Source organism: Phaenicophaeus curvirostris, chromosome 19, assembly GCF_032191515.1.
Source record: "Phaenicophaeus curvirostris isolate KB17595 chromosome 19, BPBGC_Pcur_1.0, whole genome shotgun sequence".
NCBI classification, from domain to species: Eukaryota; Metazoa; Chordata; class Aves; order Cuculiformes; family Cuculidae; genus Phaenicophaeus; species Phaenicophaeus curvirostris.
In genome coordinates, this window is record NC_091410.1 from 15,023,663 (window position 1) to 15,042,073 (window position 18,411).

The 18,411-nt window shown below is 45.7% G+C and overlaps 1 protein-coding gene across 1 annotated transcript; it reads right to left on the reverse strand.

Annotated features, from left to right (window-relative positions):
* Nucleotides 1-1,656: 1,656 nt before the first annotated feature.
* SRP68 (signal recognition particle 68) lies at nucleotides 1,657-17,797 on the reverse strand. The gene is made up of 16 exons (XM_069872896.1): nucleotides 17,666-17,797; nucleotides 15,887-15,953; nucleotides 15,224-15,337; nucleotides 14,081-14,276; nucleotides 13,238-13,320; nucleotides 12,895-13,004; nucleotides 12,460-12,542; nucleotides 12,084-12,224; nucleotides 7,759-7,857; nucleotides 7,374-7,438; nucleotides 6,904-7,063; nucleotides 6,136-6,230; nucleotides 5,716-5,845; nucleotides 5,201-5,276; nucleotides 4,298-4,350; nucleotides 1,657-3,848 (listed from the first exon to the last, which is right to left on the reverse strand). The coding sequence occupies exons 1-16, from the start codon at nucleotides 17,787-17,789 to the stop codon at nucleotides 3,621-3,623; spliced, it is 1,824 nt and encodes a 607-aa protein (XP_069728997.1). The 5' UTR covers nucleotides 17,790-17,797; the 3' UTR covers nucleotides 1,657-3,620.
* Nucleotides 17,798-18,411: the final 614 nt, after the last annotated feature.

An 18,411-nucleotide genomic window follows, 5' to 3' on the forward strand; every position in this document is an offset into this window, starting at 1 on the left:
AGAAGACCTCACCCAATGGGAGAGGGTCAGGGAGCGGCTGCATTTCACAAACCTATTCACCCTCACCCTGTTTAGGAGAGCCAAAACAGCAAGAGGCCAGCACGAACCTTTGCTGCAGGTGTGTCCCTCCAGACTAGCGCCTGCTCAGCTCCCAGAACAGTCGCTCCACTTAAAACATTCCCAGTGTCGGGCCAAAGGGGTGGCAGAGGCAGGTCCCAGGAAGAAGTGGCACTGGAGCAGCAAGCCAGGTTTCTGAGTTGGGCTGGAGAGGCAGCTGCAGTGCTGACCAGCGCTTCCTCAGTTCAAAGCAGGGGAGAGACAAGAAGGCAAAGTAGCCACCGAGCTGCTGCTGCTCCGGCCTCAGCCCCAGGAAAGCTCAGAGCACACTGGCTGCTGCTGGTCCACCTCTGCCAAGGATCACCGTCTGCTTCCAATCCTACTATGTCCTTCCTCTTGGAACTTCCTACTAGATATTGGGGGCACCCCCCATGCTTTCCTACTGCCTAGATCAGAAAAGGCTCCTCTTTGGCAGACACATCTACCTCTAGCTGTTCTTATGGTTGAAAACAGCAATCCCATTCTGAAGAAAAAGAGGAGCAGCCACTGACAATCAAAATCTCATCAAATCATTCCTTTAGTGAGTGAACTCCCAGTTTACATCCAAACTCTACGAGCTGTTTGTGCCTGTAGCTCTACTGGCGCAGTTGACAAGAGCTCTGCCCAGTTTGTCTCATACCAATCATTTCTCGTATGTTCTGTTAGTCACTTGAAACTGATCCATTCTCACTAGACCTCTCGGAGTACAGGACAAGTGACCATCACCTACCACACAGGTGATCTGCTGCTGGCAGGGCCCAAGGCTATGATGCACATCTCTTTCCTACTCTCATCAATGCAGTGGCACCAGGCATGGCTAGCTCAGCACTGGAATTTTAATAACAGGCTAAGACCAAAGATATTCTGTAGCAAACATTGATTGAAAGCAATAATCTTGACCATTCTGCCAGAGCTTCCTGTTTGAAGGCAGTCACAGGGCCTACCTGCAAACTAACTAATGGAAAGAGAGCAAAAAGTGCAGCGTAATGGAAGAACAGAGCAGTAAGGAAGCAGGTTTCCAGGCACCACACATCAGCGCTCTGTATCTTGCTCTGGCTGTTTCAGGCACAGTGAACACTGATCAGTCCCAAGGGAATCTGCTCTGTAAGCCCACCAGACACTTACCTGCCTGTGCTACTCCCTCACAACCACTGCTATCTGAGCCTCACCTTTACCGTTCCAAGCAATATCATGGGGCTAAAAGCCTCAATAAACTTTGTAAGTCTGGTCTTCATTATGCAGATAACTTGAATAACAGTATTTTCCCCCCACTTTTTGACATTTTTACTGTTTTTTCTTAGTGCCTCATCAGTTCCTTCTACATTGCTTACAGACCCCTCTTAACTCGCTTTCCATTAACATCACACCATATTAGCCAAGTTACCTCTAAGACTCAAGCATTTCCTTATCTGAGCCCTCAGGAAGAAGATCCTCCTCCAGATCTCCCTAGCCAGCCTCCAGGGATTAAGTAGCCCTGGGTGATGGTGCGACGACCTTGATCCTCTGAATGCTTTGGAGGCAGTGTTTGGTGTTCTTGATGCCTGGCATAAACTACACACCTTGCAGGTCAGGAATAAAGCTTTATTCTTTTCAGATTTCTTATCTGTGTTCAACTAATCAGTTATCTGTCAAAAGATGTTTAACAGAGGCCAACTGCTCTTGCTCTTTGTTGTAAATGATTAGGAAGTGGCTGCAGTACAAGTTTCACTGGAATCAACCCAGGGACCACAAAGACTTGCGGTAGGAAAGCAGAAAGGAGTTTGGTTTACAAACCAAACAGCAGAGCAGTTCTGAAAGTGATTTGATAGAAAAGCTGAAAAGGAGAGAGTAGCTCAGAGTAATGCACAGAGAAAGAGGCAGCGTGAGGCCAATCACCTAGCTGGTGCCAGCACTGACTACTGCACGACCCTTCCTGGTCTGATGAATGAACAGTCTGCCGCATTTCTCTCAGCCCTACACTTTCCCTTTCTTTTGCAAAGTCCTCCTGGTATCCAAAGGCAAATACAATTAAACTAGAACACCAGAAATTCACATTTTGTTCCCATGTTGCAAAAATTAAACACAAATGAGAAGTTCCTCCTCCTTCTCTCACCTCTTTCTGAAGAATCCTCTTGAAAACGGCTTTGAGAACTCAGAAATCAGATCAACATGGAATAAAACAGCAAACATTCATATCAAAATAACAGGAGCTGTTAATTTCCCCCCATTCATCTGATGTACACCTTGCCTTGAAAATTCCCACAACAATGTGATCACGTAGAACAGTTCTTGTTTCCCCTTGCCTAGAACTGGAGATCAACAACGCAAAGTCAAGCCAAAAAGTGCAGAAGTGTTAAGGCAGCCAGAACAAACTACTGTTTCAACTCCCAGCTACAGACTAAGTGAAACCCAAACATTGCTGGTGGAAAGTTCCAAACGCTTTATTTAAGAACAGTTCTGCTCATGTGCTGAGCTTTCCCCCCACCCCCGCCGTTTAAATGATCACGATTATGAAATTACCCGCATTTTGAAAGTGATCACCATAGCACCTGGGTGCTTTATAAAAAAAGCTGTTCGGCATGGCAGAGAAGATTAATCGCTCAAGAACCTAGTGTCCCCCTGCCGCTTATTCCTCTCATTTCAGGCGTTTCTACTGACCAAGGATGAGGGAAAGGTAACAGATTGCTCCAGAAAAAGATCATCTTGTTTTCAGATAAGGTTTAGATCAGCAACAAAATGAACACTGAGAGACCCAACTTCCCGTGAAGAGCAAGTAGCTGTTTCTAAAGCCACCCATGAAGCTAGTTTCCCAGAAAAAGCCTTGCAGGGATAGGTTCTATACTGTAATTAGGTACTAAACAAAACACGGATCAATAAAGAAGGATTCCATTGGCCCAGAGTACAAATTCATATTATGTTCCAGCACAACTGGGGTAACCAATAACATTTGGTAAGGTATTTGCCACCCTTGTTGATAAGGAAAGAGGCTCCATTTTGTCACCACTGAATGTTATATTTTTAAAAAACAGAGGCCTCTGGGAGTCCAAAAGGAAGCAGTGAACACCTGCAGCTACTGTTTCATAGCCTTCCTGTAGGCAGCCTCACCTTGCTTGTTTTGTTCTGCATCCACTTTTGCCTCTGCTTCCATATCACACCCAGATTTCTAGATCAAAATACCAAATTGTAGCATCAAATAATGGTATGGGAGAAGGAGTCACATTATGTCTATGCCCTGGTCCTCGGCAAGCAGATGTGTCCCACCCACAAACAGGTCACTGGTCACAAAGCAAGCTCCAACTTCTCCAAACAGAATGGAATTTCTCTGTGCTCCAGATTAATTTCAGCTATTTATATGTATGTTTCAGAATAGGTTGTTTGTCTTTAATACACTGGGAGAGAATGTAAGTGCATAGACATAGACACAGAACACAGGGAAGAAGATGGTAAAACCTCCCTCTGTCAGTTTTGGGTGCAGATATGTGTGTCCTAGAATCACTTGAAGCTTTTCCTTCAATACCAAATAAAACTTCCTCAGGGGGTCCTGGTTAACTTTTGAATCCAAAGATGCCCTTTATGTATCCTGTGAGGCCACTCTTGGCCTTCTGCTCCACCTTGTCCTCCAGAGGTGGGAAAGCAACATGATTAAGGGCCAGGTCAAAGAACAAAGGTTTGCATGGAATGGGCTGGAAGCCTGGAGGGAAGTGCACGAGGCTGACTTGCTTGCTGACAAGAGAAGGATCCAGACAGAAAGTCTCAAACCGTTCAGAGAGTGGCTGGAAGAGACCAATGCAGAAACACAAATTAAATACATGTCAAATCAAAGCCAGCAACAGTCAAACAAGCAAGAACGATTAAGCAACAACGGAGACAACGGTAGCTGAAGTTCCTTTGTGTGACATCTTGGGCTCTTGAAAATTATTCAAACTGCTGTCAAAGCATTGCTGCAAGATTTCTGGAAGATCTTCCCGTGTGCAGGGAGAAAGCTGAATAAAAAACATCAAGATGCCACACTACAAGCTGCAAATGGAAACTTACTTTTTACCCAAGGGACACCAATCTGTCAGCAACCTTCAGAACTTGCAGAAGCAAGCAAGCCTAATAAAATCTCTTAAATACCCTAGTCATGACCAAACTACAATCAGCAGTTTAAAGACACTCAGGTAACAGGTTAAAAGTCATGTTCATTAAAAACACTACTGGAGTTTGCCTCAGCTTTTATTACCTTGCCATCCTTGACCTGAGATGGAGACTCAGTCTCATGAGCATCATTTGCATCTGCAAAATGAAGAAAAAATGGGAATAATAACAGTCTAGATCTTGGCGTGAAGTAAGGCTGGCTTAGGAGTCAGCTGTCCTCTAAGATTAGAGAGGAACCTTGCTTTCTGGGATATGAAAGACTATATTCAGTAGAAACAACTTGCTTTCTAGACTAAGAGGATCCCACATGCTCCTCTACAGCCAACACAGCTCTCCAGTGACAAAGAGCTGCTCCTTCACAGTCATTAGAAGCTCCTAAAAGCAGCACAGATTTTGAGTTAAGCACAAAGCAGCAGATGATGAGAAGGCCCCAGCAGGGTCTCTTAAAGCAACTTTAAGCCAATAAAAGACAAGGCAATCTGTTACTTATCTTTGGTTTCCAGCAGCAGGCACAGCAAGAAAGCAGCCCAAGAAATCAAAGTTCATCCATTCCCCTAAAGTCCCACTAACCTGCTCAATACTGATAAAGAGCAGAACATCACTGCTCTCCCCTTTCTCAGTTCTTCTCCCAGTTATGCAAAACTGGAATGAATAAGGACAACTCATTTGCAGAAAAAAAAAAACCTAAACACTGAGCAGAATGTTCTGTACAGCTCACCAAAAACAGGCGCACATCCTCATGAAGTGTTTTCACATGTCTGGGCAGGGAGCAAGATACCAGATGTATACTCGTTGGTTGCTTACCTGTTCTACACACAGCTAGAACAAGCTAGAACTAGGGGGGGGTAATTACATTTTCCAGAACCTATATAGATCAGAGCAAAGTGGAAAAACATTTGGAATTTCAGAAATTAAATAAAATTAATTACATAGCTGCAGAAGCATTACTGAAGAGATGTTAGAGCTCTAGTATAATTGTGCAACTCACCTAATATAGCTGCTGCTTGCAAGGAGTATTTCTCTGCATTTACTTGAGTGATCAGATCCTGAACATCAGGCAGCTCCTAGGTCATTAAAGAAAATTATTTGAGAGCCTGAAATGTGCCAGAGTTTAAGAGTTAGGGCAAAGGTAAAACCTAACAAATTAAGAACTAAGAAGTTAAGTCCTAGTGGTGAAAAGCCTTTCCAGAAGAGGAAAACCTACAGTACAGTCCCTCAGGCATTACTGAAGCAGTATGAGAGAAACTGCAGATGTGAGAAAGTGTGGTAAATTGTTATGGAGCAAGTCACAACTGGCAAGCAATCGGCCAGTCAAAGCACTTTCACATCACTAGAAAGTCTCTACTACAACTTGTTGAGCAGTCACACTTGTACTACTCTTCTCCCTACTCAAAGATCAGTCTGGAATTGTAACGGTCTGCCACTTAATTGACAGTAAATACCAGGACAGAGCTTCTTCATAAATGTCAGCTCACTTCTATGCACAGGACTAGGGATTCCTACCTTCAAGCTGTTCGTATAAGCTCCAGCTCCTGACTGAACTTCCCGGGCATATTTCAGCACTCTTTCATATAAAACAAGAGCTTCACCCCATTTCTTTACCAGGACATAGGACTGCGCAATGAAGAAACACCTACAACAGTGAAGAGTGGCTCAGTGACATGTTTGTCATCCGTACTGTTCACCAACACACAACTTACAACAGGAGATATTATTAAGAAGCACTAGAATCATAGAATCATAGAATAACCTGGTTGGAAGAGACCCACCGGATCATCGAGTCCAACCATTCCAGTCCAACTAGTCACAGTTTCCCCTTAGCATCCAGGCTTCATTTCACAAAAAGGCAGCGGAAACTGCATCAAAGCCTTGCCTTTGAAGATGTAATGCCCACTAAAGAAAACTTGGCTGTTTCTCAGTCACCTGTAAGCTTTGTACACAAGTGTCTTCAATCCAATCTCTTTTTGGAAGTTCTTGTCCTCTTCTAGGCCAGGAAGCTGTGTCAGTTCCACAAGGTTCTGCACAAAAAAGTCAGAGTAACAAATTAAGGCGTTGTTTTCCTCTGGAATCTGCTGCAGCAAGAGAAAGCTGCCCCTTTTAACAAGTCAACAGTACACTCCCATGGAAATAGTTTCCAGTTTTCTAATTACCAGTGTGCTAATCTTGTGAAGGACACTCGCTGAAACTTGTGCAAGTTTTCCCTCAGGACAGATTTCCTGACATAAACAGGAATACGGACAAAAACTCCTCAGATCTCACATGAAGTAATTATTTCATAAAGCATTTACATTTCCCATTCACAACTGCTTCAGCCACAGGCTCCCACAGTTAATTCAAGTGAACTGAGACACTGCTTTTGTGAAGGAGTACATTTTAAAGTATTTTCAGCAGCTACTTTCCCTGGCCAGCACAAACTAAGGCAGCTATCCAGGTGCTGCAAAAAACAGTCTGAAAAATATTTTAAGCTGCATTAGTGCGTACAACCAAGGGCACCCATTCTAGCAGTATTTTCTGTTCACAACTAGAAGGGGGGGTTGTGTTTCATGTACATGTTGAACATCTTCAACAAGGTAACTGTAAGTACTCAGTTACTCTTCAGACTTCACCAGCAGTCCACTTGCAGTGAAATTTTCCACAATAACTTTTTGTAACAAAGTTTTCCAGTTACTGTAAGAAATTAGATAGCATTACCTGCAGAATGATATCGTAGAGACGGATCAGGTCCTGAGGCCGTGGTGTACGCTTGCCATCCTCTTCTGACCGCTGCTGCTGCAGCAGTGCCTTCTGCAGAGACTTTGCCATGCTCTCATTGCGCTTGATGGCTGTTGACAGCTTGATGTAAGTCAAATAACTAAAAAGTTAGAAGATAAAAGATCAAATACCATTAGCAGACTGTCAGAACTACTCAAACATTACTCTTCCCCTCCCAGGTCTAAGCTGATACCAGTAGCGGGGAAGAACATCCAAAAGGTCAACAAGAGAGTCTTAAGTAAAATGTTTTCAAAGCTAGGTGAATTAGATCCTTATCCATACAGTCATCCTTTCAGATCCGAGAGGCCCAGAACAAAGAACCCATAAAACAAAACCAAACAAAAAAAAAAATCTTGACATAAGAGCATGACTGCTTCACACCAGTTCAGGCAGCAACGTTTGCCTATTACCTGTGTAAATACTGGATATTGGACACCTTCCCAGAATCATTTTCCAGAGAGTGCTCCCGCTGCTTCTGCAGAAAGTGAGGACAAAACACTGCATGATTTACTCAAAACTGGCAGTTGAGGGAAGAAAACATCAGAAACAACTCAAGGTTTGTGTAAACCAGGGAAGTTGTAACAGACTTTCAGGTAAAAAAATGAAGGCTTCTACATTGCTATTCACCTTCACCAGTTCTGAAAAGAATAAAATCAAAGATGATGGACTCCCTTGAAACTTTTTATTAAAGCAATCCTAGCCACTTCTACTGTTAAGCAAGTTTAACAATAACAAATCAGTCCCAAAGAAGCACTACAGTGCTGAAAGCAGAAACATCAAATGTTTGCTGCTTACCTGGTCTGGTTTCAGCTCTTCCCGAACAGCCTGAATGGCATCTCTGCACTCACCGAGTAAAGACTCAAACAAACGTTCCTTTGTCTCCTCATTTTCTGCCTAAGAGCAAAGGAAAGTTAAGACCAATATCTATCAGAAATTGTATTTTGCACCCCATGATGCAAGAATTAACTGAGAAGATTAAACAAAGTTTCTCCTCAATTATGGCTTTAAGGTCTATGGGCAGCCAGAACTCCGATCTGTTCTGGTCTGCAAAATGTTCTACAGGACAAACTGCCAGAAATGGTGGGGAATGTGGTCAGTGCTGAGAGAAGAGAATTCCACAGCACTGAAGGCCTAGCACACACAGCTCTGATCACCTTCTGCCTGCAACAGCTACCTTCCCAGCAACTCCCTTCCCTTCCAGGATGGCAACCACACTGCTCTGAGAGCAGCCGAGGTTGGACTGCACTGTGGGAAAGGCCCAGCAACAGCAGAGGAGCTGAGCATTACCAAACTGGCAAACTACCAGCACAGACTGCTCCTGCTATGCCGATTTAACTTCTCATGTGGTAAGAATATGCACATAATTATCTATGCTACACTCCCATTCTATGGGATAATGGCAATAATTTGCTTGTTTGAAGCCCTTTTTTCAAGCAACTGTGTATTTTAGTAGAAGTGCTTTTCTGCTGTCACCACAAGTTTTGTTATAAAATTAAGCAGCTTTTGGCTGCCTGTCCCAAACCCAAAATTTGAAAACAACTTTTACAAAACAAGTTGAAGCCTGACCCCTGCATAATGGCCTGTCATATCCTGTACCCAACTAAACAATGCACCCAAACTCAGCTTCCATGCAGGTGACCAGGAGGTAACCGGGTGGGGATCACAATTGTCCAGATTCAGGAAGAGAAAACTGCCCAGAAACAAACCTTACTTAGCAACTGAAGGAGGGATAAAAGTGTATCAGCACTGCATATACCACTTCTAGGTCAAAGAACAGGACAAGATGAACTCCAAATGAATAAAACACTAAAACCATGCTTGCTTGTTTATCTTCCTAGAGCTCTACAGTCTGCCCCTCCTCAGGCTTGCAAACCCAATAAGGAATGCTACTTCCACTCCCTCACAAAGCCTCAGGTATCTTGACCTGAGATTAAGGTGGTTTTGGGGGGGTTGATTATTTTTTTTTCCTTTGTGATTTGCTGCAAGAATTTTTAAGGTGGGACTAACTCCCATAAATAGCCAGCAACAAGTCAGACAGCATTCTCAGCCTCACCCAGGAACACAGCAATTTACCTGTGTGCACAAAAATGAGAACAGACATAGCCACATCACCACCACCAGTCACACACCAAAAGAGGAAGGGCTAAGCCTTACAGGGAAACAAAAGCCTTTCCTTTCTAAGCAAAAAATCCTACAGTTAACCTGATTCTATGTGTAAATACACATGTTTTGATTTGGGAGATATCAGATCATAAAACTGAGATACAAGCGCTATGGCTGGTGACTCAAGGGCCCTGATAGAACAGCATAGGTTCATCTTAAAGGGGGCCAAGGAACTGAAGTACCAGAGCAGAGCACTGCCCTTTAGCCTTTCGAATTATGCTGGTGAGAGTCAACAGATCCTTGAAGTCACATGTGCAAGACTACAAGAGGGCTGGCAGAAGTAATTTTAAACTTAAATTTGTCTTTTGGTTCCGCTTATTTGTTCTGTTTCTCCCATTACCAATACGGCACTGGAGGCCATGATCTAATTGTGCTGACAATCTCCATTTTTTTACACAAAACACACATTTGCATTTGCTCCCAATCAAACCTTGAGGGACACTTCTGTTAAGTTACGAGTTTCAACTTAAGAAGACCAGCAGAAAGGCACCAAAGACACTGGGAACCACAATGCATTGACCTGGAGTTGGACTGCCCTCCACAGCTGACAGCAACTGCAGAACTGCTTTCAAAAGCCTGAGTTTGAGACCCCTGGGAACATAAAGACTGCTGCTGCATGCTCAGATCTCTCCATTACAAGTTGTGATCCAGTACCACAGAACTCCTTTCTTCAGTTAGAGCTTCCAAGGAACACAATGCAAGATGAAAACAAACTCAGATTCCTGCTTCCATAGCTTCGTGGAACAAAGGGGGCAACTGAACTGCAAAGGTCTGATTCCTAGTCTGGCAGGATGGGAAGGAAAGGAAGGATCATGAACTCCAAGCTGCACTTCCACCTGCTGGCCACGCTCATGTATGACCTACAGAAAATAAATTCAGCACCACGCAATCCATAACACTGTGACAAAATGCCTCCTACTCAGACACACCCCGTTTATCCTACTCATATTATCTTCTCCTGCTCTTGCTGCTTGCTTTATGCCTTTGTAGGGTTTTCATTTTACCATTTAAATTTCTATTTATCATTATTATTCTCCTGGTCATAAATGGGTTTTGATGCTGAAAAAAATCCTGTCTTTAGTGGTCATAACTATTACTAACAATCCTTTCACTGCCTTTTCAAACAGAAGGTGTCATATGCAGTCACTGGGAAGCAAAACAGAGCACTTGGGCACCACTTCCAAGGAAAAAGCCTCAGGTGAAAAACTTGGCTGCAATACTAATGACATGGTGCCACTTCAAGTCTTTCAGAACAGTTACACACAACTTACACCCTGACATTTAGCAACCCTCTTCCTGCTTTTGAGGGTTTGTACAAGTCAAGAGGAGAAGTCTATCAATCTCGCATCACCTGCTTCACCTTGTGAACTGCTTTTTGTTGCACAAAAAATTTAACCGATGCGTATCTTATTTTCTTTTGGTTGTTCTAAAGTTCCAGCACTTACAGAAATTATAACAGTAACTCAAAAGGCTGTGGATGTGGTCTTCCTGGACTTCAGTAAAGCCTTTGACTCAGTTTCTCACAGCTTTCTGCTTCAGAAACTGTCACCCTCTGGCCCGGACAGGCACACACTCTCCTGGGTGGAAAACTGTTTGGATGGCCACGCCCAGAGAGCGGTGGTAAATGGTGTTAAATCAAGCTGGAGGCCAGTGACAAGTGGAGTTCCCCAGGGCTCAGTGCTGGGTCCAGCCCTGTTCAATGTCTTTATCAATGACCTGGGTGAAGGCATAAAGTGCGCCCTTAGCAAGTTTGCGGATGATACTAAGCGGGGTAGAAGTGTCGATCTGCTGGAAGGTAGGGAGGCTCTGCAAAGGGATCTGAACAGGCTGGACCGCTGGGCTGAGTCCAATGGCATGAGGTTTAACAAGGCCAAATGCCGGGTCCTGCACTTGGGGCACAACAACCCTATGCAGTGCTACAGACTAGGAAGAGCCTGTCTAGAAAGCTGCCTGGAGGAGAGGGACCTGGGGGTGTTGACATGAGCCAGCAGTGGCCCAGATGGCCAAGATGGCCAATGACATCTTGGCTTGTATCAGAAATGGTGTGACCAGCAGGTCCAGGGAGGTTATTCTCCCTCTGTACTCACCACTGGTGAGACCACTCCTTGAATACTGCGTTCAGTTCTGGGCCCCTCACCACAAGAAGGATGTTGAGGCTCTGGAGCGAGGCCAGAGAAGAGCAACAAGGCTGATGAAAGGGCTGGAGAACAGGCCTTATGAGGAACAGTTGAGAGAGCTGGGGTTGTTTAGCCTGGAGAAGAGGAGGCTGAGGGGAGACCTCATTGCTCTCTACAACTACCTGAAAGGAGGTTGTAGAGGAGGGAACTGGCCTCTTCTCCCAAGTGACAGGGGACAAGACAAGAGGAAATGGCCTCAAGCTCCACCAGGGGAGATTTAGGCTGGACATTAGGAAAAAATTTTTCACAGAAAGGGTCGTTGGGCACTGGAACAGGCTGCCCAGGGAGGGGGTTGAGTCACCTTCCCTGGAGGTGTTTAAGGCATGGGTGAACAAGGTGCTAAGGGACATGTTTTAGTGTTTGATAGGAATGGTTGGACTCGATGATCCGAAGGTTTCTTCCAACCTGGCTATTCTATGATTCTAAAAATAGTTACCCTTAAAATTGTAACTTTCACTCCCAAGTAACTTACAAAGAATAATGGCTGTCACCCTGCAACTGAAAGGTAGCACTTCTGGGCAGCACAGCATTTTTCAAGGAGCAGGAATACTCAGAGCAGATCTCCCAGACTAGCGCTTAGCAGTCTTTGGGAGCTGTCTACAGCTGATACTTCAGCTCTGGGTTGTAGTCAATATTCCCACTTTTACTTTTGTCCTTCCAACCCGAAGTCTGAGAAAAAGATGATTCAAAAATTTTTAGTCTAGGTATTGTGTTATTATCTTGCACACTGAAGGAAAGAGACAGGTAGAACACCAGCACTGGGCATGGCTTCTGGGTTACCTGAGCAATCGCTGCTTCGTTGTCAGCCAATCCCAGCAAGAAGATCCTCACTTTGTCTATCTTCACTGGAACAGTTCTTCCTCTCCACTCCACCTCACTCATTGTGGCTGCCTGCTTTGCTCGAGTCTGGGTAATCAGTGCCTGCAGACAATACACTGAACTTCGGAGCTTGAACTTTAAGGTTTTCAAAAAAGAACCTTTCAAATTAACATTAGACTTGACTAAAGGGCTTTCTAGGGAAAGTGTGGTTTCACAAGGAGCCCAGGCTTGCTTGCTCTCCTCTGACATGCTCTGGCTCTCAAACAGTTCACTGCAGCAATATTTACACTCAACAGAGATAATGAACGCTTTAACTTGAAGCATGCAACTAAGTTACCTCCAGTTTTTCTGCAAGAAGACCTTCGGTACCACCAGATCTCAGTCTCATCTGCATCAACTCATTCATGGCAGACTGGTCACCTGAGAGAATTAACACATCACCATCACATTTCAAAAATTATTTTAACATCGAAAAACTCATCAAGAGATTTTATACTAGTAATTTGATGACAGAGGTGATAAATCTGCAATTGCATCCTGACTTCATTGGCAAACTACTGCAAACTGCTATTTTGTCTTTTTACACAAAACCACATGTACTGTTGCAAAATTAAACTGCTAAATCGACTCAGAACGTGTGCAGAATCTGCCCACAATACTATGGACTCGCTGCAGTGTCACTCAAGACCAGAATTTTACTATCAGTCCATACTCCTCTGCTGTGAGCAAGCCTTGCTCTTTGCAGGAGATCAGGTACCCCCCTCTCCCTTACCAATATTATAGGCACAGTAGCGAATGTTGGGCGAGATCTCTTCCACACGCTGATTATACAGTATGGCTTGTTCTTCTGTGAAAGCATTGGCCAGTTTTTCATAGATGGTCCTACAGCAAAGAATACAGGTGAACACTGCAGTATGTGCTGGTCTGTGAGACCATAACTTAATGGCAGAGTTTGTCTCTCTACTCTGGAGGATGTTATTTCTTCAGCTGTACCTCCCAGGTAAGTGCACAAGTGACTACACAGCTTGCAGAGCTGCTGTACACACAGTATACAAACTTCCTAGACTCACTCAGTGCTATTTACTAAATGAAGCTGGAGAAGTCAGGGAACTCACTTGCATTTGTTGAAAGCCTCCATTGCTGCCTTCCATTCCTGGTGTTCAAAGCGTAGCATTCCTGTCAGGTAAGCCATATACGCCTGCAGACAGTGCAAGGCCAAGTTAATTTTCCCAAGACCAACAGCCTGGTTTGCACAACCTTTATCATGCCCACAGTGAGTGACCAAACCTCATCCTTATCATTTGGTCTTCCCACAGAAGAGAACTGATTTGGGTTGGGGGTGACCAGCTACCTACCTGTTTTTAACTGATGCTGCTACATTTCTAAGGAGATGAAAGATATTTCTTGAGTGTTATGCAATTAACACAGCCCATTGATGTCACTAAACTTTTTTTTTCCGGCAATAAGCTGCAAAATGGCAGTTTTAACTATTTGATACCACTGCAGCCCCTTCTTCAGAGAGGCTGGGGTCACAACACAGCTGCTTTCTGTGTTCCAGGAACCAAGCCACAAGTCTTGTGTTCTAGATGGCTACTTTGGGGCATTTAACAATTATATATGCCAACAGATAAGCACAGTTTCTTAGGCTGCATTGCATCACTGAACCCCTCTCAATTCTTTTTACTTTCATTAAACATACTGATTTTCAAAGTAAGGACAATCATTTGGTATGTTGACTTCTAAACATCAGGACCTCTTCTTTGCTGGTGTCACTGGTTATTTGCAATTCCAGCAGCTGCACTAACAGCAACTCCGATATTTAAAGGGAGACATTATCCAGTTCAAGAATCAGTCAATTTTTATTATCAGTTGCTAGATGAGAATAATCTCTTCATCCCAAATCCAAAAGTTTCCTGTTCAGCTTCTGCTGTAAACTAGGATCGAATACCAGTGGTTACCTGAGCTTCCAGCTTTGTTTTGGCATCCACTCGATTACTTTCACACAATCGCTCCAGCTCTTCAGCATGCTTCACAGCTTTACGCAGGCGAGACAGCAAATGAAATCTTTTGCGAGGCTCTGTGTTTGCTTCCTGCTTCAGCTGCATGGCATAACTCCAGGCTCTCTCTGCATCCATCAGAATTAACAGCAAATACCTGTGGGGCAGACAAAGATTAATGAAAAACGATGACATTCTAAGAAACACTACCACATCACCACTAGTCCTTTGCCAAGTGAGCTGCAAAGTTCGGTAGCAGAAGTTCAGCTTGATAAGAGGTAGATGCTTTTATTTTTTAATGTTCTAAGTACACAAAGTCACATTATTTCTAACTGTCTTCTACTGTATTTCTCGCCACAGAAATTAAATCACCCAGCTGAGGAAAAGAACTTAGACTCATCCTGAGCACCACAGTGTTAAGACAAGGGATTTACGATTTTAGGTTGCTCTTCAAACTAGTTCACTACAGATAAACATGCCTATTGTTCCCACCAGCTAATGCTATGATGCACCTGGCTTCTTAACATATACAGGTAAAGACAACACCACGTTTTCTTTTCTCCACAAGAAGAGACAGCACAACAGACATTGCCGAGTGTTTCTCAAGGATGGGAAATGAGCCCAAGATCCCTTCTATCATACCAAACAAGTATTCTGCGAAATTTTGAAAATCTAAGTAAAACTTGCAATCCAATATTTCTATTTGAAGGGGAGGGATTATGCCTCCAAAAGCACAGCCTTGCTGGCTACACCACTTACATTATCAGCATTCACAAGTCTGCCCACAACAGATCCAAATACACATTTCCTCTTTAGTATCAAATTCACTGATAACAAAAAGAACACGTTTTAGCAACAGTGAGGGAAGAGAAGGAACCTGCTGTTGCTGCTACCATGAAGCAGGATCTGTGCACTGCCTCTCTCCCATGCAAGCCTGAACTTCTGTCTTTTACTAATACGAACAACACACATCTCTGAAAAGAAACACGTCCCAGCAGAACTTACAGGACAGATTTCGACCACCCCTACATGAAAATAAATCACTGAAATGAAAGAAACTATTCATTAATATACGGAACACTTCATTCCATACAGTGACACCACCTGTTGTCTGAGAGAATCTCTTCAGTTACTTTCTTCCCAGTGAACTTATGCCTGTTTCCCATCTTGAAGTTGAGAGTTTTTCGGAGCCTCCTCAGCCTACGGGAGCAATAACCCCTAAAGAAAAGACAGACATAGTCAATTTGGCCAAAGCAATATTTTGTTCCTGTTTATTGCTCGCTCCAACCAGAAATCAATGACTAAAGGCTAGGAGAGATAACTTTTAACAACTAAGAACTCCATTCAGTAAAAGGTAGTACAGAAACTACCAGTAAATCAGGGATTAACAGAATACAAAAAAGGTAAGAAGACTTGTAATAATTCCTGATCTTAAATAGGAATTATGTTCTCCCTACTGTTCAATCACTTTATTTATGTTTATTGAACACTCAGTTGCTGAAGACTATGGTGATAAGCAGTGAGGTGTTAACAATCACTCTCTGGAAAGGCAATGGAGAAACAAGAGCCCATGTGTATCCTCCTCAACAGGACAGTCACAGCACATTACACAGAATGAAAAAAGCATACACTACTTCACATGAATGTCTGTCGAGCAGTATTCACTTGGCAGATCAGGTTTGTTGCCTCCTCACAACAGGTTTACATTTTAAACAAAGCCAGCCAAGGCACACCAGAAACCCTGAGAGATCCACATGGTTCACTGACCTGTACCTCTGGAAGTCTCCATGCCGTAAACCGTGCTGCTGCTGAGACTCCTTCACAATCTGAAGGACTGTGATCTTCGTTAAGGCTGACAGACAATACATGTCACCTGTTCTTTGTTCCACCCCAAAACAATGGAAGGGAACTCTATGGGTTCCACTAAGCAAAGCACCTCAAATAGAGGGGCACCCAAAACTCTCCTAAGAATGCACAGCCAAAAGAACTGATGGTCCTAAAAGACCTCACGATACCACTTCTTCATACCTCAAGTACCTCCTCTTACAGACACCTGCGAGAGCCCTGCTGTTACCAGAACCCATTTCAGGATAATGAGCTATGCCAGCAGAGGCACCCAGGCCAATGGCTACACCCACCACCTTGGCTACACTACACCCCCTCCCCAGTCACACTTGTGACACAGTTCTGTTGGCAAAGCTGAAACAGAGAGAAGCTTTTCTGCCCCTAGATATTCTGTCTCCCAGGAAAAGGAAGAAGTGCACTGAGCAGAACCACTGCTGCCTTGCCAACACAACCTCCACAAATAAACTGCTTTCTGAAAAGAGAGAACCTCACAAAAAGAGCTTTTGGGAAATTTCTACTCAACTTTTCAATCCATTTCTAGTCTTCCTGCACACTTCTGTAACAAACACTCTGCGACGGAACACGCTGGCCTGTGACTTCCATTGCATCACTCCACGGTTTCCATCCAGTCTCTGCATTCTTCAGCACAGTCGTTCATTTCTGTGAATCCTGCACTTACTTTATTCTCTTAGTTATGCTATCTCATAAAATCATGCTGTATTCTAGTGAGCCTGCTGATGTTATTCAGTTTACAAGGCAGATTACTTTTTGAAATAAAAGCTCCATCAAAACTAAATCTCTGTACTGTATGTATTTCTAGCCCAACATTTACCTTTTCAGCTTTAATAAGAACCTTTAAAAATGCCACAAAACCAGACTACACAATGAACCCATCAAAAGAAGCACTATTACTGTAGCTAAATAAATGGATACTACCAGACTTCTAAAGTTTAAAATGACAGATGCCTACCAAAGTGTTTTCTTGGAATTATGCTTAAAAAAAATTTTAAGTGTTAAAAGCCTGTATCAACCGTTATTACACTGAATTAGTCTGCACCTATAGAACAAAGAAGCCAAACTGCCACGTCCCAGCACAGTACTCCCAGTCTTCGCTGTATGCCCAAGGCTGTTTTCACTGTTATTCTGCACCGCTAATCACTGAACTCACATCCCTGTGTTGTTTAGGTTTTCACTGACAGGTATTCCTGACGTTAGCAGGGCAATTCCTACGTTCACACCTTACAGAGTTGTTACCACCTACACGATGCTCAACGGAAAATTGCAGCCGCGTTTCAGAACCGCTCGGTTTCTCGTCTCACCCAGAAGACAAAACCCAGCTCCACCACAGCTGCGCCGCCGGCCTAGTTTCACACACAAGTTTCAGCTACGAAGACGCCACGAGCTGAGGCCACGTCAGGTTTTGGAGCCCTGAAGCCGGGGGTGCGGGCGGCCCCCTCGGCTCACCCGTTCGGGTTTATTCGCCCGCGGCTGCCCGCCCCGGGAACCGAACGCTGCCGCCGGTCCGGGCGGGGGCTCCGCAGCGGGGGCGGAGGCGCAAAGCGGGGCTCAGGAGGAGGGGCCGAGCGCCCCCCACACCCGGCTCGGGCCCCGGCCGGCCCAGCGCCCCCTGGATCTCTGGCCCAAACCGGCGCGGCCCCGCGCCCCACGGCCCCGCCACGTCCCCGCTGCGGCGCAGGATACTCTCCAGGCCCAGGCTGTCGCCGAGGCCGCCGGCCTGCGAGCCCGCCGGCCTCTCGTTCTCCTTGCTCTCCTCGCCGCCGCCTGCTCCGGCCCCGCGGCCGCCGCCGCCCCGCTCCGCCGCCATCTCGGGCCGCGGCCTCGCGCGGCGCGGGCGGGAGGGGAAGAGAGGAGAGGCCGGGCCGAGCCGCGCGGCACCACGGGAAGGACGGGGAGCGGGGGAGGAGGGCACAACGCAGGGGCCGCCGGGATGCGGGAGGACCGTGGCGGCGGCGAGTCAAGGGGCAACCCCGAGCTGCTCCCGCGTCGCCCTGCAGGATAACGTGAGGAGCGGGGCGCCCTCGCCCCGGAGCGGTGCACGTGGTTCCCGGCTCGGCCGGGCCGCTGGGGTCTCGGTCCCGCGGGGCAGAGCCCCCGGGCGCGGATCGGAGCGGCGGCCGATGGGTCACAGCTCTGTCTCCCCTCGGGAACAACCGGCGCGCCGCCCGATCCCGGCGCCGCCGCCCGTGAAGGCTGCGAGGGGGAAGCGGCGCTGGGCGGGGGCGGGCGGGGCCGGAGCCCCCGGCCTCCCCGCGGGCGGGGAGGGAGCGAGGAGGGGAGAGGCGCCCGGCACCCCCGACACCGGCCTCTGCGGGCGCCACAGCGGGTCCGTCTGCGTTCTCCGCGCGCTCCCGCTGATCACCGTGAACCGCGTTCCCGCGCGCCCCTGCCGCGCTCCCCGCGCGCTCCGTGCCCAGCCATGAACGGCT

What these genes read in the sequence shown, in the direction of transcription:
- SRP68 (XM_069872896.1), bottom strand. Translation starts at nt 17,789, where the DNA reads ATGGCGGCGGAGCGGGGCGGCGGCGGCCGCGGGGCCGGAGCAGGCGGC. An exon ending in AAACAAAGCTGGAAGCTCAG is followed by an intron (nt 13,321 to 14,080) that starts GTAACCACTGGT and finishes CACTGTCTGCAG; the next exon opens with GCGTATATGGCTTACCTGAC. An exon ending in AATATCCAGTATTTACACAG is followed by an intron (nt 7,064 to 7,373) that starts GTAATAGGCAAA and finishes CTAACTTTTTAG; the next exon opens with TTATTTGACTTACATCAAGC.